Here is a 23,628-nt window from a genome sequence, read left to right as displayed (position 1 = left end):
GGCACTTTGTGTAAATAGGCTTATTGTCATTTATTGTGCCCTTGTACTCTGTCATATTAAGGGCTTTATGAGAATTATATCATCAAATGTTTATAATAGTAGTTCCTGAACATTTTAGCCAAAGGATCCCTTTTTATACCTGAAGTTAGTGAAGACCCCTGTTTTGTTTTTATGTATTCTACTAATATTTACCATATTATAAATTAAAACTGAAAAATTTTAAAGTATTAGTATATTAATTTATAAATAACAATATAAACCTATTATATATGAACAGAAATATTTTTTATTTTTTTTAATTTTTATTTTTAATATTTACTTTTGAGTTGTAGTTGGACATAATACCTTTATTATTTTTTTATTAGTTGCTCAAGAAAATACAATGATCTTGACATATCATAAATTTGATTCAAATAGGGTATGAATTCTCATTTTTCCACGTGTACAGATTGCAGGATCACATTGGTTATACATCCATGTGTATACATACAGCAATCCTAGTGTCAGTTGTATTCTGCTGCCCTCCCTACCCAAACCCCTCCCATCCGTATTCTTTACCCATTCTACTGTGACACTTCTCTCTCTCTCTCTCTCTCTCTCTCTCTCTCTCTCTCTCTCTCTCTCTCTTTTTTTCCCTTCCCAAATATTTTTTAAATTAAAAATATATTTTTGAAACAGAAAAATGACTAGTAGGAAGAATGTCATTGTTTTATATTTTTCAAATCTCTTTAATACCTAGCTTTATTTAATATAGCTAAATTCTGTATTTAGATTAATAGATTAATAGATTCTCATATTTTTGTGTATATTTAATCTGTTGTGTACATTGTTTAAGTCAAAGCAAATGAGGCAAGTGTTGGAGTTTTCTTTATTCTTGTATGAGTGGGGAAAAGCAGAATGTTTCCATTGCCTTTTCATATAATTGTGGATATTATTTGGGACTGCACTAAGACTCAACAAATGGTAATATTTTTAAAGTGTAGTTGCAATATGAAGTCTATAACCATATCAATGAATTTATATTGTTACACTAAAGTTTATACATCTATCTTGCACTTATTGAGCCTTTGCTTATGCATTGTTTCATAATATTACACATTGGTTAATTGGAAAATGTTGAATTACTGTTGAGTTATGTAGAGCCTACACATGTTAACACATTTCACTATACAATGTTTAAAAAGACATTTGTCAATATCACCATTCATCCAGTCAGAAAGTGGTATTTTTGTTGTTTTGTTTTGCTTTTGTTTGGTACTAGGGATAAAACCCAGGAGCACTTTACCACTGAGCTACATCCCCAGTCCTTTTCATTTTTATTGTGAGACAAGGTCTCACTAAGTTGCTCATGGCCTCCCTATGTTCCTGAGGCTGGTCTCAAACTTGTGATTCTCCTGTCTCAGTCTCCTGAGTTGCTGGGAGAACAGGTGTGCACCACTTCATCCGACCAGAATAGTTTAAACCTTGGGAAGATGTCATACTTATGGTGGTAATTGCAAGATTCTAAACTGGGATGTTTTCTTAAAAACTCAAATTTTACTTTTGACCACAAACACTGTCATTTATTTTTCTCAAAAGAAAAAGTTTCCTTCATTAGTTTTCAGGGAAGTTTTTGCCTATTACCTAATAGTAAATAATCTTAGTTTGTATGTCAATCATTCTTTCAAATAAAAATAATGTTCAATTAAAACATAATTTAGTTTGCAACTCAAATAATTGCAGTGTTTTTTCTCAAAAACAAAGCCATATACAATATGCATATATTTCTATTATATATCTCTCTCACTTCATCCTACAGAATATTATGAATCCATAGATCCAAAGGCTTAATAAACTTAACAATTGCATTGGTTCACTAAAGACATCCCCAAGAAGTTGAAATTGACTTTTTTTTTGTAAATGTATGTTGATTAATCCCATGATTTCTAGTGTATCTTGCTGCCAATATCTTATCTTTTACTAAGGCACTAATAGTTTTAGCAATGTTGCTTTTCTGCCATCAGTACACTTCAAAAACACATAAATCACATCATTATTTGATCTTAAAGACGCTTTGAATATTGATAATTTATAGCCATAAAAAAGGCATTTCTATTCCTTTTGTTCAGGTGAAGAAACTAAGAATCATCCAAGGTCTGAAGCCAAGAAATAGTAGAGCTCAGATCTGAGCTCAGTATTAATGAGTACAGAGCTCGCAGTCTTTATGCTTCCCAAGGGAGTGTCACCTAAGAGGTGACAGCAAGTGTCCGTCACCATCCCTCTTGGCTTAGTCAAGATTGATTGAGGTTTATGAAGTCAGAGGTACAATTGGTTATTCCCATAAGGGCATTTTAAAGTAAAATTGTTTTAAAGGGATACGAGATTATTATCACTAAAGCAAGTGAGAATCTATAGTACTGCCAAGGAATACTAGTAAGAAAGAGTAAGTCTATGTTGCCAGGAAAGGAAAGCTCTGGGGAACAGCTTAGAAAGAAAGAGAGAGAGAGAGAGAGAGAGAGAGAGAGAGAGAGAGAGAGAGAGAGAGAGAGAGAAAGGAAAGGAAAGAAGGAAGGAAGGAAGGAAGGAAGGAAGGAAGGAAGGAAGGAAGGAAGGAAGGAAGGAAAGAAAGAGAAAGAAAGAAAGAAAGAAAGAAAGAAAGAAAGAAAGAAAGAAAGAAAGAGGAAGGAAGAAAGAAATCTTCATGGTTAGTAAAAAATAAAAGGATTGCTTTATTTCAACTTAGTGGATTTCAAAGATTTAGGGGGAAAAAGAAATTTTAAATAGATTATTTCAGAGAAAATGGTAAAATTATATTTTTTGAACATAATAAATATAAAGAAATGGCGTATAAAGTGATCATCCTCTAATGTTGAGATTTTTGTGATATTCTGGTCAATAGGAAATGAGGAAATTAAATAGAAGCAGTAGACATAGGAAAATAAGATGGAAAGAAAACTAGAATTACTCCAGTGATGGAAACAATAGAATTTGGCAATTGTAGTTGAAAGAACAGAGGGAAAGAAGCCAAAGGACACAACCCAAGGTAAATTTGAATATTGTGCCATATCTCCAGTGTTCCTCATGATAAGGCATGTGTCCCAAATAGACTGCAGGCTTCTTAAGTACAAGAACCATGTCTTTTATATTCTTTTGTTTGCAGAGTTTGTCAAAATGTTGCACACACAGTAGTTACTCAGAAAAAAAAAAGCATTATTAATAGGTAACTGACCCCGTTAGCTTTCTTACATTGAAGGTAGCACTCCCTTTTCCTGAGCTTTCCAGATTAGCTCAACCATACAACTTTATTTGATTGTCGTTCCATGTAGTTTAACTCAGCAAACATTTACTTGGTTGTCATCAGAAATTTGATTGAGAGATAGAAATACAATTGCAAATACAGCGTAGTCCCTGCTTTCCAGATACTGAGATTATAGAGAAAGACACATACACAAATAACTTTGTGATCTGCTCGTGTTGTGGATAAAGTCAGTGGAAGCACAGGAAGAGGGCAATCACATCTTTCTGCTTCCAGGTAGCAGCTGAAATGGACTTGGCTGTTTGAAGAAGAATTTATTAGAGAAGAGAAGCATTTCAGGAAGAGAAAGTAGTTCAATTCAATTCATGCAATATTTAATTCAAGTCTTTTCATATTTAGGTGTTACATGATTCTGGCATAGAAAATGAATACCTGAGTTTTGATGCTTTGTATTATTACTCACCATAGAATGGGGAAGGCAAACGTGAACAAATACAACATGCTGTGTGCAATAGTGAAGTGTGACCCCATTACAGAAGTACAAAGAGGAGAAAAGTGAGGGGAGAGGGGACCTACTTTGAGCCAGGCATTTTTCTTTACATGCTGTCAAGGGGTATATATCAGACAACAGAGAAGAAAGTATAAATTAGTCAGTCAGAGATAGCAGCTTACAAAAGAGTACCCGCAGACTACATCACGGGCTTGAAAATGTGTTTTCTTTCATCCTCACGATGTTAAGCTATCTAGCAGTCATGCACGTGTGCCACACAGACTGCCAACTACAGGGAGCATAATACACCAAGAGCCCAGCTGCTATGCTCTGAAGCCTGAAATTTATTCTGGAGTTTGCCTCAAGCTCCTTCTTCCCAGGGGCTGCTCTGAGCCAATGACTGAGCACTGCAGGGCTGCAAACCAGAGTGCATTCTGTAAGAAATAGAACTCCTATGATGCACCCTCAACTGCCATCTAGAATGCTTCCAACTAACCATCCTCCCTTCCCTCTTCCACTGAGGGTCATTAGTAGTCCTCTCTGTTCCCCCATTTTCAGTCACAGGCATTCCCCTTAATAGCATTCTTATATTTAATCCTATCTTCACATCTGCTTCTCAGAGAACCTGCAATAACACAGCCTAGTCTATATGATATATAAATCTAACAATTTCCCAATGTTTAAAATTTACCTAAGAAAAACTGATTCCTGGCTTTCCCCATGAGGAAAAACAATCACCCAGCAATAGGCCCCTATTACAATGGCAAGAAGAGCTGAACTGTAGCTCTTCTCTTTAGATGAGATGCATGCTCATCCCCTTCTTTAACTATTTTATTCCTGATGCAAAGAGCAGCTGCCATTTAACCACATTCTTGCTCTGTTATTTTACCTTTCCTGGGCCCTGTTTCCCTCATCTTGTCTTTTCTGCCTTCCTGGACATTCACGTGTGAGATTCATTATTTTGAATGCACACCACCCTGACAAGGAAGGAGTGGAACGACCATGAGAAAGTTGGAGTGAAGAGAATTACTCAAAAGGTGAAAAGCAATAAGGACAACAAACAAAGTTCTGAATTACCGCAGTGACAAAACAAGTCAAGAGGAGCTGTATGAATATGTCTAGAATGGATCAATAAGATTTGAGGTTTAATAAAATGAATGGATTGATAGGCAGGCACAAGTTAAGGATGCCTATCATGAGATACCCCATTTCTGTCTTTTCTGTACACAAACTGTTTTAAACAGATGTTTGCTTAAATCATTTTCAGAGAATACCAGCAGAGCTGTTATTAGAAATGGAAAACTCAATGGGAGTTCAGAGACGGACTCCACTCTTACCAACTTACATTGAAAACTATATTGAGGGCTGCCGAGAAATATGTTTACTTCCAACAGCATTTCAGTTATTATTGCAGGATCTGATATTGCTTAGAAATTTTGTAGTTAAGATGTCATTGATAACATCCCTAATCAACATCTTAAAATTTCACAGCCTAAATATTACATTTGATCCTATATTGCTCTCTTGCCTTCTGACTCAATCCACCCAGACTATTCTCTATCCAGCCAGACTGTAGACTTCCCTTGAATTAATCATAGTAAAACCTCATATTTGTCATGTTTCTCATTAGTGAAATAATCTAAGTTTTCCAAATATTCTTAGAACTGACACTTAGAAGACTATCACATATACCCTCAAAGAGTCGCTGTAGGTACAAAGGATATAACTGTGCTTGGAACTTCTTTCTAAATATTGCTGCAATAACCCAAACTCCTGTTTTCTGCCCATATCTTTACTTTCCTCAAGGAGGAAGTTGCAAGGTGTAGCTCAGTGGTGAACTACAGAAAGTACTCAAGGAGTGTTGCCAGTTTATCAGTGTTCTTTCTTTAGCTATCAGTATTTTTTTTTCTTCCTCTGGATTGATACCAACAAATGTCTCAAACTTGAAAACATTGAAAGTGAACTCAATTAATTCTAAACTGCTTTCCCCACCCTCACCACTGTTCTCCATTTCACACTTAGCATCCCAGTCCCACATGCATCATCTGATTCTTCTCTTCCCCTCACCTCTCATATCCCAGCCATCAGAAAGTCCTATCAACTCTACCTCCAAATCATCCACAAATCTCGCCACCCCAACTGTGACCAACTAGTTCAACCACCATCACTTTCTGATCTGGGCCACTCCAACTGGTCTCACCATTCTCCCTTTAGCTCTCTCTGGGAAGTTTTCTCAGAGCAACAAGAATAATCTTAAGCTAAATCAGATCATGCCATTCTCCTGTTTAAACATTTTATGACCTAAAAACTTAATGGTGCCCAACTAAGCCCACAGTTTCTGACCCTGCTACTCTCTCACCTTATCTTTCCCTGTATTTCCTTACTACTCCCCAGCTATTCTGAGCTTGCTTTAGTTCTTTGAGCAAGTTAAGTTCTCTCTTCTTAGAGAATCTTGACTTCCAGTCTCTTTCATATCCTACCCCTCTTCTCATCTCTCCATTATCATCTCTTCCTGCCCTAGGTCTTCCCTCATTTTTGCTGGAAAAATGGCTATTTTCCATTCTTCCCTGCCTTTTTAATTCTCCTCCTGTCTTCCAGGGAAGCTTCAGTGACAGCCACAAAATACCCTGATTTGATCATCACTTTAATCCACTTCTAGGACTACCAGTGAGTGCTCCTTCATCTCCGAAATCTTCAGCCTTGAAATTTCAGTGTCTACCACTCACTGTCCTCTGTTCCATCCTCTATCCTCCAGAAATCTGTACTTTGACCTTGTTGTGATCCCAGTCTTTTCCACTTCTATTCTTTCAGTCTATGAGCATCTTCCTTGCTTCTCCTCTTTTCCTAACTTTACTGACTGACTTATTGAGAGTTTGCTCTTTGACCCTCATCCCTCAAGTAACCAAACCTTCCATTTTCACTGCACATTTACAAAGCACCAAGAGAAAGTGCCATAACATGTGGATATCCATAGTGCTGCTGAGCAAATCCCAATTGATCCCTAAGGTTCTCCTTTACCTCACAGCTCCAGTTCCAATTTTTACTGCTTTATTTAAGTCTCCAATTTCATTCTGTACCTTTCCCTCGGATTTCTTCTAAGTGCAGATAGTAAGGGCATATCATTGTTCAGCTTCCTCCTTCCACCTTAAAATAACACTTTACCTACAAGAATGCAGTTATTTTTATCTCAGAGAGGAAGATATGCCTTCCCTACCCACAGCCAAGTTATGCAATCACAAAAGCAAATTTTCAGTTATTTCATGTTAGAAAAGTTTTAGAAATATAGTGTGTAGAAAGATATATTTATAAGAAAACATTAAAGATGGAGTTACTCAAAGTGACTAAAGGAAAAGATGCATAATTTTCACACAGACTGAGAACCACTATTAAATAAGTGAGTATACTTTCTAACTTTCTATGCAAACATATTCTCAAATGAGCACAATGTTTAAATCCTACATTGTATTCTCCTTTCTTTGCCTAAACCTTTGTGTAGAGATCTTTTAATGTTCCCATATGAACTTGCACAATGCCACTGCACTCTTGTGTGGCTTTACCCTATGAAATTCATCAGTACCCTCTGGTAAAACTCAAGGAATCTGGACTCTGACCCCATTCTCACTCCACTTCCTTCAGGATTTTGTAGCTCATGTATTCTCCTTGCCTCTTGTACCTTCTTGTACCCTTTCCAGGGGTTTCTTTCCCCTAGCCCACAAACATGCCTGCGTCTCTTCTCTGCTGTACTCTTTGAACATGCAAAATAGAAAAAAAGAAGATTTTTTTTCTATTTTGCATGTCAGGAGAAAACGATTACTGATAGAAAGGTCCATTGATTGGCAAATGCTTACATTGCTTTCTTTTCATCAGGTACTAGCACATATCTCTTCTAAAGCAAAAACTGTTTCACACATAAACACAAACTGTAAAAATAGTCCACTTTCGCTGTGTCTGCTCTTTCATTTCTCAGGATTTCCTGTCTGCAGTCATCTGGCATGATCCTTCCATCTAGTTGTTGAACTGCTTCTTCTCCACCCTCTCCCATCTTGTTAAATCTGTGCTTCTAGAGTTACCAACCCCCAAGTGAAGTCTCCAAATGGCTTCTATACACAAAAGCTTCCTGAAAAATACAATTCTGTAGAGCAAACTATGGAATACTCTAAACAGAACTCATATTTAAGTGAGGCAAGCACTTATAGTCCTGGACTGAGAAAAATATTTCAAGTTATACGTACTGTTGGAAAGCATATAAAAACAGAAAAATTTGAGCAGAAAATGCTCTATTTAGTTAACTGTAAGCAACAATAGTTAAAAACGTTTTGCATTGCTTTCTTACCTGTATACCCTGTATCTACAGCTCTGAGGCTATTTATGTTTTAATTATTGCAGTGTATGATACAAAAAGTGGAATGAAAAATAATGTAAATGATATAAAAAAGTAATATCTATAAAAAAAGCAGAATCTTATTTTTGATTAACTGTCTGCCATTATAGATTTACTGTTAAAAAATCAAATGACTTGTAGAACAGTTTGGAAGATTATTTGTCAACCAATGAACCTTTCTATCAGTAATCTTTTTCTCCTGACATGTAACCTTAACATTTCTTTATTTTAATATGCTATTGCCAGTTTTGACATGTTTTGATAAAAACCCTTCTACCTACTTATATTTCTGAATATTCTATTACGTTTTTGACCAGTGGCCAAGTTATGGACTATTAATTCTCAATCTAAATCTATTGCTCATTTGGGAATATGTATATTAGAAACCTTCAGATTAAGACCAAGGTCCTTAATATATATGTATTAATACATAATATACACATACATATATACATACCTATACATGTATAAATTTATAATTTAATATGTATACTTTTAGTATAAATTATATTAAATAAAAATAAACCGCAGTCTTTGCTACAGCAGATATGTAGAAGATAGATGTGTGTATTGATGACTCATGGCTACTGGGGAAATAAACTGATGGATGTTCCCGGAATAAGATAGATGTATTGACTCTTGGGGTTGGTAAGATGATATATACAATTTCAGTGTTTATCAAAAGAGGACATTGGTGTCAAAGTTAAAAAAAAAAACAAACATGGAGTGTCTTTATCTAGGTTTTACTTACCTGACATCATCAGTCCTGACCACCTCCCCATCTTTTCCCCCTCCTTCAGTATTTCTAGCTAAGATATTTTTCTCAAGAGAAGTAACTTATGACAGCTGAATGCATTGGTCCATATCTATTGGATGAATAAATGAAGGCATGAATGAAGTAATATACTATCTGGCACCTATTCCCCCTTGTGAGGACCCTTTAAACAGTGCTAAAGGAACAGAACTAACTTTGATCATTACCCATGTACATTCTCTGCATTCTGCTAGTGCTTACTTTTGTCTAATAATCTTGTGAAGTAGGTGTCACCATCTCCATTTTAAAGATGCAGAAACTAGGCTCAAATTTAAGAAATTTATTCAATGTCACACACCTAACAATGTCAAAACCAGTACTCAAATTCAGGCCTAAGTGGCCCCAATACATGCTTGTCCACTAAATGGAACAAAATCATTAGAAATATTTAAAACTTGTAAATCCCTTAGAACTAGATCTGGCACATGGCTTGTTAAATAGACCAAATTTACAATACTAAAAAAAAAAGAAATATTTAAAATACTTTCTTGTACTGGCAGAAGTGGTTTATATCCTTTCCCAAAACAGAAAAAGGTTCTTTATTATTTTATTATTATTCTGATATCAAATTACCCAGAATTCAGAAGAAGCAACATGCTATAATAGAAAGAAAATAGTATTGGATTCTAACAAAGCTGGAGTTGAACCTGAAATCCAAAATGAACTCGCTTTATGTCTTTAGATAAATCATTTCACTCTTCTCAGCCTCAGTGTATTTTTGCATTTGTTTTTCATATACATAAAGACATAAATTCCCTCTCTGTTGAATAGGGAATTATAAGAAGCCTAGATCATTGTTTAACATAGAATAAAAATATTAGTTCCCTTGAGAATATTTTTAGTAATTTACTAGGGACTATATAATTTTTTAAAGAAGTCCACTTATTAGAAAGTTTGAATAAGTAAATAATTTTACTATTATTAATTAAAATGAATAATTTGTCTGTTAAAAATGAGTAATTTTCTTTGAATTCTTACAGTAGCAATCAGTGTAACTAAAATCTCATAATAATGAACATTTCCATTGTTATTAAATGATTCAACCATCTTAATGACTCTAAAGTATTCCAAACTTCAGATATATGTACCACAGTATTTTTAACCATTCTCTGTTATATGAATGTTTGTTTTCAGTTCTGTGTGTTTTTTTTTTCAGATACTAAAGTAGTCCTGAATTTATTAGTCATGTGTGATTTAGTTTGCGCATGACTTAGATTGAAGAAAATGTGTCCTTATGAGCTTTTCTCAGTGAAGAGCAGGAAACAGGGGAATTGGCTCATTTTGTTACATGATTCTATTTCTTTTTTTTTATTAGTGCATTCCACCATGCGACCAGCACACTGGTTTCATTCAAGAGGTTCATAGCATAGAAATTAACTAGTGAGATCGAAATAAACACACAGACTTAATTACCTTTTTCTATGACCAGGTCCGAGACGGCTCTCCCCTCTGGCTCTCACCTCGAACCACCTGGTGGGGCAGCAAGGCTTACTCAGGACTAGCAGGAGAGAGAGAGAGAGAGCACACGAGGGAGTGGCCTTTTATTGGGGTACAAGAAATTCAGGGGAAAATTCCATCCAATGAAGGTCGAGGGGGGCAGCATTCCATGGTCAGGGTCAGTGATTGATCTCAGGGTCAATGGTCAGTCACACCCCCACAAGGATAGGCTCTCGCACCTGGAGAGGGTGGGGATTAGCTCCACCACAGTTTGGCCAGAATGCCTCACACCCAATCAGGGAGGTGCCCAATCACGTGCGAGAATGACTTCCCACAGTGCATTATAATCATATACAATATTAGGGTTTATTTGGATATAATCATACAAGCATGGAATATAATTTGATCATTAGAAAAATTCTGTTGCAACAAACTTTGAACACAAGCCTTTGCACACATTGCTGATTATTTATTTAGGATAAATTCCTAGAATTGCATTGCTAAAAACAGTATTTTAAAGAAAAATTTAATTTCTGAAAATCCAAGAAATTCTTTGTCAGTAGAACTTCATATAAATATATGTGATCATGATATCACCACATATTTTCCTCTCATTTTTATTTAAATCCCATTTGGGGAAAAACTTTTAATGAAAGCGGAGCTTTCCTGGGGACATTATATTTATAATATTCGTGACCATCAAGTAAGTCATAAAGTGTTTTTCTTTTTTGCTGATTCTTTTCCCGAGAGGAAATGCTGAGTAATACATGAGGCAAGAAGTACCATTTGGATAGACAATAATGGGCTTGTGTTTCTTGGAAAGAGTCAATGAATGTGGAGGATTGGTAACCAGGAGAAAGAATGGTCCAATCCAACCATATTCATCAGTCATGGAATATGCACAACTGTAAGGACACAGTAGCCCACTCAGAACTCTGTACAGATGCTACTCTTACCATTAAGACACCTCTAAGTTTCCATTGAATGGTCAAAGGTCAACATTGGGTTAACTAGCCATGATTTTCAGGATCTAATAGTGTCAGCCAGAGGTCTGCCTGTCCACATGGAGAGATGGCTGCTCAGAAGAGAGAGGAGCTGAGATCTGCCCATGAAGTTGGCAGGCTCTAGGGTGATTGTTAGAGGTCTGGAATGATTCATCCATGGAGAGCAGCAGGCAGCAATTTCACTGCCACTTTTTGTTTTCTGTCCTCCATTCCATTGAATGTTGCTAGCTGGTAGGAAAACCAAAGAGAGAACAATATGAGGAGGTGGGAAAGCACTTCAAATAATTCTCTCAACTGAATTCAGATGAACCTCTTCTAAAGAATTGTGGTGACTGGCCAGACTGAGCTGGCAGACTGGTTTGAATAGGACTACAAAAGTTTGCAGGAAATTTTGGGACCAGAAATACAGGGCAAGTTACATTCTGTTTATATCTACCTCTCTCTATTGTGGATTTCCTCATCCATCCATTATTTTCCTTAGAGTGGGTTTGGGGTAAGAAGAATGTATATTAGGGAATGCCAGAGCTACCACATTCTTCATATTGTAGTCAATTGTCAGATCAAAACTACTACTTCAAAGATTTGTTTATTCACAGAATAATTTTTAAAATTGCAACAGTGATCTACTTCCCCTGCTAACATTTCTTTAAAGCATTCCTTTTTTCTCTGTTGCAAGAGAAACAAAAGAATGTTTTGATGTCATCCAAATTAACCTTTCAATAGATGCCTGAGTGTCTTCTACCCTGAGACGAGCCTTGAGTAAAGGACACTCCATTCCTTCAAAAGCAAACATCCCCAAATTGGACAGTTCATTCTTCAGCTGAGCTGAATATGTGAGCTTTCCTTTTTTTTTTTTTTTAATTTTTATAGCCACACAGAACAAAATGGCTTTTGCTTTCAAATTACTTTTCTCAATATTATGAAAAAGGCCCTAATACCCCCCCAAAACATCTACAGATTCAAAGCAATCCTTATCAAAATTTCATTTTCATTTGTCACAGATATAGAAAAACAATTCTAGAATTCACAAGGAACCACACAAAAGTGCAAATAGCCAGAGCAGTCAGTAAGAAAAAGAACAAAGCTAAAGGCATCATACCACCAGATTTCAAACTATACTGCACAGCCATGGTAATTAAACAGCATGGTACTGGCATAAAAATAGACATATCAACCAATGGAACAAATAGAACAGAAAACGGAGTATACATTTATAATCAACAGAACTTTAACAAAGGCACCAGTAATGGGGGGGAATAATTTTTCAGCAAATAGTATTATGAAAACAAGATATCCATATGCAATCAAATGGAATTGAACCCTTATGTCACACCACATACAAAAATACACTCAAAGTGGATTAAAGACTTAAACATAAGCCCTGAAATGGTAAACCTACAGGAAGAAAACCTGTAGGAAATATCTTGGTTTGGGCAAATATTTTTTTACTTGCCCCATAAATACAGACAACGAAAACAATATAGACAAATGGGATTGTATAAAAATTAAAAACCTATTCATATCAAAGGAGAAATTTAACAATGGGCAGACAAACTATGAATCAGGAGAAAGTGTAAGCCATACATCTGATGAGAGATTAATATCCAAATAATAGAAAATGCAAATTAAAACCATAGTGAACTATCACTTCATACGTTAGAATGGCTTTTAACAAAAAAGACAAATAATAAGTACTGGTGAGGATGTGGAGGAAAGGGAACCCTGAACTTTAACAAAGGAAGGAAAGGGAACAGAACTTTAACAAAGGCACTGATAATGTGTGTGGGAGGCTGATAATTCTTCTGCAAATAGTATTATGAAAAAATATGGTGAGAATGTAAACTAGTATAACCATTATGGAAAACAGTATCCAGGTTCCTCAAAAAACTAAAACTAGACCTACCATATTATCCAGAAATCCCCTTTCCTATTTACCCGAAAGTCTTGAAATTAACATGTTGAAGGCATATCTCTACCCTATGTCATTGCATTTCTTTTCACAAAAACCAGGTTGTGGAATCAAACTAAGTTTCCATCATGGGATGAATGAATAAAGAAAATTTGGTATGAAATGGAATAGAAGTTAATATTTTAAAATGTAGAGATCGGGGCTTGAAATACATAGATCAGGGTTAGATCTCTTGCCTAATATACACTAAGCTTTGGGTTCTATGCCCAGCACTACAAAAAAAAAAAAAAAAAAAGAAAGAAAGAAAGAAAAGGAAAGAGTGAAGAAATCCTATCATTTGGGACAGCATGGATAGAATTAGAGAATATTATGCTAAGTGAAATAAGCTCAGAAAAATTGCACAGTATGGTGGGTAAAGCTCATAATTGCATCCTATATATTTCCATTTTCCTGAAAGTAAACTTCTAATGTTTTCTTCAGAGGAAAATATTAAATATTTGAAGGTATGGTTTAATTCATTCTTTCCCAATCATATTAAAAATTATATCACCAGTTCTATCCCATTATTACAACTTATCAATCTGTAAGAAAAAATTAAATTTAAAAAACACTACCTGGAGTCCATGCCATCTGGACTGTAGCTTAGAAAATGTAAAGAATTAGGCTAAGCAATGGGAGATAAGAAGTTTCTGGTAGAGAAATCAGCATGAGTTTTCTCTCATCCTGGCCAAGAGAAGAGGTGTAGTGTGTTTCCTGCAGGTAAGAGCTGGTAGTTTGGTTCAGTGTTCCCAAGGGCTAAAATCTGAAGCTGAAAATAAAGCGAACAAGGCTAAGAACTAGATTGTAAATATCTTTCTCAAATGTTGAAGTTTTTCTTGCTCTCTCCAAACATTGATAATATTAGGGGAAAGCATCTGGGTACCTCCCAATCTCTGCTTCCTTTCTTCTTTCCGTACCCCCATTAACCAAGAAACTATAATCCCTGAGATATTAGCTCTAATAAGAGGAATGCGCTTCAGTTGATGTTCTTGGAACTAGATACAAATTACTCTGAAGAAAATCATCTTCCCATCCTTTTGTGCGCCAGACCCCTGGATCATAGAGAAACTGCCTTATCTGTCACCTATGTGCTGTCTCTCTCCATGGCTATATACTTGACAAAGCAGTCAAGGTTACTTAGTATAAAATGTATTCATCACCAGATGCCAGACTATCACTACTTTTTCTGCTGTGCCTGAAAATCCATGTTAGCAGAGGTCATCTGCTCTTAATCTTCAGTGGATTAGGGTCAGTCACGTAGGATCCTCCACCCACAGTGACAGGGTCACTGGGTTTTAATAGATACTTACCACAGCAAATGGATTCTCATATGCTGTGTTCTTTTGATCCTTATGATTAAGATTTATCCCTTCTACATCTCCTCCTGGCCTTCTTTGTTTCCACTGTCTATTTCTTGGACCTAACATACCCTTTCTCTCCTCAGGGATTTTAACATGAGTTCTCCCCTCCCTGTTGGTGTTCTCCCCTCTGTCACTAAGTCATATTTGGTCCTCCTCTTAGATACTCCTACACTCACACTTTCCCTTCACATGTCTCATAAACTGACACCATCACTGCTATAGCTCCAGAGCTTATCTAATGCCAGGCACAGAGATGTTGTTAAATATTTTAAAAACTAATGAATACTCTATTGCTATTAAGTAACATCTCTCTTCAATGAACTTGGAATTTTTAAAGAACAAGCAGAATTAGAGAAGATGTCAGAAATATAAAGAGTGAGGATCTAAGTTGCTCTGGCTGGGTTATTATTTTCAACCTTTCAACATAAATATACAACTGTGCAATAACCTTCTGGAATTCAGTTTTCCTAATTCAGTCAAGAAAAAATGCTAAATATTACTTTGACATTTGCAGTGATATAACTATCTAGTTATAGCTGACTTTATCTTGACATTGAACTTTTCTAACTAATTGAGTGTTCTAATTAATTACTCAGGATTAACCATTAAATTCTTAGTCTTCATTTCTTTTTACCCAAGAGTGGAACTTAATCAATGTAGTAAGCTATATTTATTATAAGAATATATGGAGTAATTAAATATCAAGTGACAGGAGACCAGTTAAATAAATGATGGCATAGGAACTTAATAAAATATTATTTAGCCATTTAAAATAGAAAATTTAAAGACTGCCTAGCTATACAGAAGGGTCTTAAAATGTAATATGAATTGGAAAAATTTCAGAACACAATTATAGAAACATAATGTAACCATGGAGATAGGTATTCAAAGAGAACACGAAAGAAATATGTTAAGTAAGATGGGATGTGAATTTTGAGGAGACATTTAATTATGCCTTACATACGAATTTTAGAAGGTTTTATGTGTGTTGGATGTTAGTTCCTCAATCTATAGAAGTATGGAAGTTTTATTAAATGTAAACTCTTGAAATTTACACTTTGTAGCATTATTGCATGCCTTGTCTATTACTACTACAAATTGAAACCTGTTTGTTGTTGAAAATATTTCACATGTATTTTGACAAGAAGGGAGTCCTGCCTTCTGAAGTCCAACCATATTACATAGGAAAACATTTATTTAATGGATAATGCACATTAGGAAAAAAAAAGCTAGACGTAACACAACAAAAACACCCACGTTTCACTATTCTATCAGATATTTTCACATAGTCTATTTCTTTCCATTATTTCTCATATGAATATATGATTTTACAACTGATACTCTAAAGACTCTAGGACTTTTTATAACACACAATTTATAAGCCTTTATTTCCCCATTCATAATGATCATTTTAATTTTTGTATAAGGGAAACTTTTTTAAAAAACAAAAATGCAATGCCCCTTGAATTCCTGCAATGCAGTAACAAATGAGTATTTTTCCTGACCTTCCTTTGTCAGCTGACTATGCACTTTATGGTTTTGCATACAAAAGTGCCTGTCACCTGATTTCCATTTAAAGAGTAACATGATAACAGAGAGTTCAAGGGGCTAGGTGTTAGATGACACCCACATCACTTAATGTCTGCTTATTGTTTCTACAGGGGAATTCTGGACTGGGATTCAGTATTGCTGGAGGGACAGATAATCCCCACATTGGAGATGACCCTGGCATATTTATTACGAAGATTATACCCGGAGGTGCTGCAGCAGAGGATGGCAGACTCAGGTAAAGATCTGAAACATTAGAATTATTTGGAAGTTGATCTGATGCTTCAATGAGACACACTTGTACCTTTGGAGAATAATAATTCTACAAAACTCTTATATGTGAGAGGGAAGGTTGTCAAAGCAAGCTTTCTGTAATGACTTTGCAGATCTCTTGCCACTTACTGATTTTGGAGTAGTGGAGTGTGGTAGAGTACTTGGTAATTGCCAACACCTGCGAGGCTTCTTTTCCCGAGCCCTGGAAAAGAAGAAAAAGACAATGAAAGAAACACTTTGCAGTAGGGGAAAGAATATGTAACTCTGAGTACAACAAAGACAAATAGGGACTTATAAACAAGGAGGGGAGGGGGATCAGTGGATAGAAAATCGAAAAGAGAAAACATCAGGGACAAGGGGGATTCTGGCTAAGGGAATTTGACAGGATTCTTGTTTTTGAAAGCAGGCCAGAGTGATAAGATATTGACGGTGGAGGATGAGGAAATTCATCAGTTACCAAGAGTGAGGGACTTTTGCTAAACTAATTCAACAGGATTCTAAAACTGGAATAAGGAGGTCAAAGACCAAGCCCAAAGTTGAGGCCTAGTGGAGAAGAAGGCTCAGAAGAACCTTACTCGAATTTGATCAAGGAGAGTCTTTGTCAGATGGCACAAGCAATCCTATAGAGTAGAATGGCTCTGGCTTGCATGGAATTACACAGGAAGGTGACATAGGAATGGCACCAATGTAAACTTCATATCCCTTCCTTGTTCTGCTTTGCATTAAGCATGAATGATAAGCCCGTTTGCTGTTTTCTTAGGAATCCTCCAAAGACACTTGTTCCCTATCTAGTTGTTCTGATGCAGTGATTAGTTTTGACAGCTTCATCTTGCAGTTTGTACAGGACAAATTACATTTTGTTTTTCAAGTATACCTGTATTTCCTATCAACAAAAAGAAACACTTCCATAAGGAAATCCATTCTATTTGACAATAGAATTTCCGAGTCAAATTGACAAAGTTATTTTCAGAGTAAGGAAATATCCAGGTTGAAGAGTGAGAGGTTTCAAACAGATGCTGTGATCCAGACACAATGGCACTCACCTATAATCCCAGGGACTCAGGAGGCTGAGGCAGGAAGATTTCAAAGTGTGAGGTCAGCCTGAGCAACTTAGTGAGACTATCTCAAAATAAAAGGGCTGAGGATGTGGTTCAGCGGTAAAGCACCCTGGTTTCTTTTTTTTTTTTCTTTTTTTCATATTTTTAAAGAGAGAGAGAGAGAGAGGGAATTTTTTTAATATTTATTTTTTAGTTATTGGCGGACCCAACATTTTTGTTTGTATGTGGTGCTGAGGATCAAACCTGGGCCGCAAGCACACCAGGCAAGTGCGCTACCGCTTGAACCACATCCCCAGCCCACCACCCTGGTTTCAATCCTGAGTACCACACCAAAGAAAGAGAAAAAGGGAGGTGAGAGGGAGAGCGGGAGAGTGAGAGAGAATGAGAGAGAGCGAGAGAAAGGAAGGAAGGAAGGAAGGAAGGAAGGAAGGAAGGAAGGAAGGAAGGAAGGAAGGAAGGAAGAAAAGAGGAAGGGAAGGACTGCAGGTAGGCAGGCGGGTGGGTAGCCTGGGTGGCTGTATAATTCCACAAGTCAAACACAGAGGGAACTGAGTTTGTTATTACTCAACTCTGCAGTAGATCTATTTTAAAAGTTTAGCAATAGAGTCACCATGGAATAATGAAGAAATCAGTGGGCCACAATCATCAGTTGAACCCTTTACCTGAAAGTGGTGGACCTTCTCTATGAAAAATGCTGCCTCTCAGCTTGAGATAGAACAGACTATGTCACATGCATGCTCTTCAATTAAGAATGAAAAGTGACACCTCTGAGAGTGCCACCATTCTTTATCTGCAAGCATTGGAGGCAATCTCATGTCTACAGAGATAAAGAGAATTCTGGTCTTCTGAAAGCTCCGTATTAGTTGTAAAGATGAAAATTATAAAGAGAGGCAACATTTATTGAGCTTTTATTATGTGTGAGGCATTGTTATTTTTCTACTGAGCCACAGTTTCCTTTATTCTGATTATTTATTGGTCCTTGCTCTGCTTCCTGGATCCAAGATTAGGAAAGTGTGTGTGAACAATACCTTCCAGGGTTTTACAAGAAACAACCTGTAGATTTCTTTACAGTGGTCCTAACTGGAGCAGCAAAATACATATGTGCCCCAATCTACTGGCCTCTTTCCTAAGGGAAAATACTTACTGGGGCCTCCACTTCATTCTGATGGATCCTTGCTACCCTGCTGAGATTCTTCCCCATTTAAGGCTACCTGCCTTGCATTTGAATGGCTTGGGGACATCTGAGATTTCAAGAATAACAATTGAAAGTCTTTCAGTATAACATTAAATACAGATTTTTAGATTTAAAATATAGTACAAGATCCACATTTTCCCCCCTTTGGTACTAGGGATTGACCCCCCAGGGATGCTTAACCACTGACCTCCATCCCCAGTACTTAGTACCAAGTTGCTGAGACTGGCTTTGAACTCCCAATCCTCCTGCCATAGCCTCCCAAGCCACTTGGATTTCAGGCATATGCCAGCACACCTGACTAAGGTCCACATTTTACATAGAGGGACGCTGAGACTCAGAAGAGTGACAACCTGAGGAATAAAACATTTTAGGGATCTGTTTTAATTAGAATTCAATTGACTCAAATATGAACATTGTAAATGACTGTTATAAAATAGTCACCCTTAAGCCCCAACTAAGCCTATCTAACTTTTCTCAGTGTAACAAGAACAGTGTTTGAGGCTGGACCAACAAGCTTTGAAGAGTTTTTTTTTTTTTTTTTTTTTTTTTTTTTTTTTAATTTCACTGTTAGTTCTAAAAGAAGAACATTACAATAAATTCTAAAAAAATATATAATTGCTAATGTCTATATACCAACATAATTGACCTTGGGTAAGTTAAACTCTTTTACTTGCCCTTTTTTAATGTAAAATGGTGATAGTAATAACAACTTCAATATTCTGAGAATTCAGTGAGATTCCCCTAAGTCCTTAGCTATGCCAGGCACATTGTAGGTGCTCACTAAATTTTACCAACATTAAACCATCCTTTTTCTCCTCTAACCTCTATACCTCTCAGTAGTATTTCCTCTCCTCTACCCTATTTCTTTCTCCTTATTTCTATTCCCTTTTCTCTCATCCCTTTTACATTTTCTTCAGTTTCCTTTCACCCTCTATATCCTTCCCTTAAGCTTCTTGTTTCTATTTTTTCATATCCCTGTTTCTCTAGGTCATACTCTGACATGAAATTAAAGGCCACTTAAAAAGTGGACCTAGGTGTTGTTTCAAGTTGCTAAATTTGTGATCTTCTAGGTAGCAATGGAAAATGTGTACACACACACACACACACACATCATTCTAGGAATCCTGGGAACATTATATAAAACTTTCCTGCGGATGCTAAATTATGCCCAAAATAAAGTGAGAGTGTAGGCTTTCAGTACAGGTAAAGTGAGAAGTAACTTTTTCTGTAAATAGAACAGACTTCGAACTGAGCTGTGGTCTCAGTGGTTGTCCCAGAAAAGAGATGTGGGGGGAAAAAAGAACATAATATTTGGAGCCAGAGGAACTGGGTTCCAGGTTGTACTTCCTAGCTTTGTGACTTTGGGGTTCTTTTTAAGCTCTCTGTTCTTCAGTTGTCTCATTGGTACACTGCATGTATCTCAGGAAGCCTAATGGCAAGATTAAATGAAGGAAAGGTAGGAAGGAGCTAAGTAAAATATGAAGTCCTCAAAATCATTGTTATCTGCAGAGCCAGACATTTAGCAGAATGCTGAACCTGAGCCACAAGTCTGTGGCAGCCAAGAGTGACAACTGTGGTAGGCAGAATTCTAAGATGACCCCCAATAACCACATCCTTGTCTAATTCCTTACTTCCACCAATAATGCTAGAGATGGCCTGTTTTATAGTTGGTTATCAGTACTTTTTTGTGCTTGCACATATATCATTTGGGGCTATTTTCCAAGGGGAAAAATAAAGGTATATTTCTTTGCTTTCCTTTGCATTTATTTGATTAACAGTTAGATGAAATTTTCAATAAATATTACCAGTCATTTATTTTTTGCCTTCTAGAATTTGAGAGCATGACACATCTTTGAAAATAAGAACATTTTGGAAAGAACATTAGGTTTTTCTTTCAGAGAAAAATAGGTATACTTCCATGCTTTGAAGAATGATTTTTATTTCTATACTTGTATCGGAATCATAAAAATGCCCTCTGTGCAGCTTGAAGTCCCTAGATTGCCAGGGACCAATATTGATATGTCATCCTGGGGAAGAGCTATCACATGACATCCTCCACTTGGTAATGCAGCAATGACATTTTACAGAACAGTGCATTTATTAAACCCATCCACAGCACAAAAGCAAAGTGTAGAAGCAGGCAGAAAGGATGGCTGCTTGCCAGTTTCCTGACAAGTGACACAATTTAATCTCCTAGCCCTGAACACAATCATTTCTACGCCTAGACAGGATGAAAGAAAAGGTTTGTTTTCTTTTTCCTTTAACTTCATTACTTAATTTATTAGTTCCCTGCTTATAGCTAAGGTTAGTTCTGCCTTTATAAAAGCTAAAATAACACACATTCATTTCAAACCAGAATAATGTTAACTATCCTTAATTTTGACTATAATGATAAGTTGAAAATTCACCTATCACTGTTTCAAGAATGCATCCCAGTATACAAGCCACAATATTGAACTTCTGAGTCACCTTTGGTAATGTATTCATTTATTATTTCATTAATGTGTGTCCATGAATTCACTAGTGATTTAAAAATAAAAATATGAGAAAAAGGAAGGAAAAACAGATCAAAAGACACAAAGAAGGAAATAGGAGGAAAATTTGGTAATCATCAGCACGTGAAGGCATATAATTCAGAAATGGAAAAAAACATAAATTTAATGTTTATTTCTGTACAAATAAGAAGGAAGCCCCATGCAGAAGAGGAGAACAATTTCCAAACATCACAGTATGAAACTTACACCCAAGAACCCCTTTTCTGATGGTTTAAGGAAAAAGAAGATTTTCAATAAGTGAAATAGCATAAGAGATTGATAAATTCTTGGAGTACTTCTCCATGTTGAACTTTTCTCTTTACTCAGCCTGAGTCCAACCTTTGCTTCCATCATCATATTCTTCTCTCACTCTAGTTCCTCCTTCTTATAAAGTCTTCTGTGATTACACGCACTCACTCAGATAATCTGGAATAACCTCCCCATCTCAAGATCCTTAATTAAATTACATCTGTAGAGACTCTTTTCCATATAAAGTAAGACCTTCGAAGGCTCCAGGGCTTAGAACATGGATTTCTTATGGCAGGGAGGGTATGGAGGAGGTGCTATTCATCTTACCCAGATTTCAATATTTATTTCTTCAAAGAAAACATATGAATGGCCAATGGGTATATAAAAAGATGCTCGACATCATTATTCATAAAAGAACTTCAAATCAAAACTAAATTGAAATACCACTTTATACCTACCAGGACAGCTAAAATCAAAATGGTGGACAAGAACAAATGTTGACAAGGATGTAGAGAAATTAGCACCTTCAACACTGCTGATGGTTCTGTAAAAAGGTGCAGCCACTTGGGAAAGCAGTCTGGCTGATCATCAGACAGTTATAAATAACTGCCACATGAGGAACAATTCTACTCGTAGTTATATATTTAATAGAACTGAAAACATATGTCCATACAAAAACTTGTACATTCATGTTCATAGCAGCATTTATTATTCTAGCCAACAAGAATGGAAGGAAACTATCCAAATGTCCATCAAAGGATGAATCAATAGATAAATTGTCGTATATCTGTACCATTAAATATTATTTATCAATAAGAAATGGAGATCAGTAGCATAGAGGAAAGGGACTGGGTAGGAAAAGGAGAGGAGGGAGGGAAGTGCAGGCTAATATAATCTGATTATGTTAGCCAAATTATATTGTCATTCTTTGTGCAAGTACAAATATGTGATAACAATCCCCACCATTATGTACAACTGTAATGCACCAATAAAAATGTGGGTAAAAAAGGAACAATGTGTTTATATATCCTAAAACATTGATAAACCTTGAAAATATTATTCTAAATTAAACCATATGCAAAAAGTCACATATGTGGAACTATTTTATTTCTATGGAGTATCTCAAATAGAGAAATGCATATAGGTAGAAAGTTATTGCCAGAGGCTGGAAATGGATATGAGATTTCTCTGGGGAAGTTATGAAAATGTTCTACAATTGGATAGTAGTGATTACTTTTTATACTGAAAAAAAAAAATAAACAAAAATTTAAAACCTGCTGAAATGTGTTATTTTTAAAGTATGTGAATTATATCACACTAACGCTGTTATTTCAAAATACCCTGCCATTCATTTCTGGCATAATATATTTCTATTCACAAATCTGAGGGGTTTTCCCCTTAGTTTCAGAAAGCTCCCAGTGTCTTTATATTATTGTGCATTTAAAGATATAGTTCAGTGAAGTTCCGAAATCTATTCACTAAGTAGAGAAAATTCTTTGTTTGGGCTTCATGTCTATATGGTATAATTAACTTTTAAGAAGGCAAATATTATACCATGCTCCCATTTCCTAAGCTTACTAACAGATATTTGACCTTGTGTTCTGGCTGCTCAAATATCAATAATGTATAAAAAATTCTTGAAAATCAGCATTTCTATTTTCAAAGGCTGAAAATAAATTACTGAATTACTTTAAAATTTAGAAGGATTATTTCAGACTGTATTTTGTGGTCCAGTTATCCAATTACACGCCATAAAGAAGAGACTGGCATATTGATTCCTCACAGAGGAACAATAGAATTGTTAAGACATAGATGTGATGGTTCATATTCCCGAAGATTGGTTCCATGAAGCCCAAAAAATTCTGATTCAATTCTAGCTCCTGTTTTGTGCACAGGGAGCAATTTCTGGCATTGTTAGCAGGTGTAGATCTAAATTTCCAGCTCAGATAGAAAGGTAACAAGAAACACTGCACTGCTCTAGTGAAAGCAAAAGACCTGGAGACTCCTGCCACTAACTATCTGTGAGATATTGGGAAGGTCACAGAACTTTCTCAAACTTAGCATCTTTCTCCATACAATGAACATTGTGGAGGATCTTCAG

At 36.1% G+C, this 23,628-nt stretch overlaps 1 protein-coding gene across 11 annotated transcripts in view; it reads left to right on the top strand.

Moving 5' to 3' along the window:
* The window catches only part of Dlg2 (discs large MAGUK scaffold protein 2), a 2,013,368-nt gene that overhangs the window by 1,432,334 nt on the left and 557,406 nt on the right, over positions 1-23,628 (top strand). For all 11 annotated transcript variants that reach the window (XM_077797652.1, XM_026384678.2, XM_077797650.1 and 8 more), the window contains one exon: positions 16,332-16,456. In XM_077797652.1, coding sequence (XP_077653778.1) covers positions 16,332-16,456 — 125 coding nt within the window. The remainder of the gene's footprint in view (positions 1-16,331; positions 16,457-23,628) is intronic.

This window comes from Urocitellus parryii, chromosome 4 (assembly GCF_045843805.1).
Source record: "Urocitellus parryii isolate mUroPar1 chromosome 4, mUroPar1.hap1, whole genome shotgun sequence".
Lineage (NCBI taxonomy): Eukaryota > Metazoa > Chordata > Mammalia > Rodentia > Sciuridae > Urocitellus > Urocitellus parryii.
Note: the sequence above shows the minus strand (reverse complement) of the source record. Positions and strands in the feature narration are given on the sequence as shown.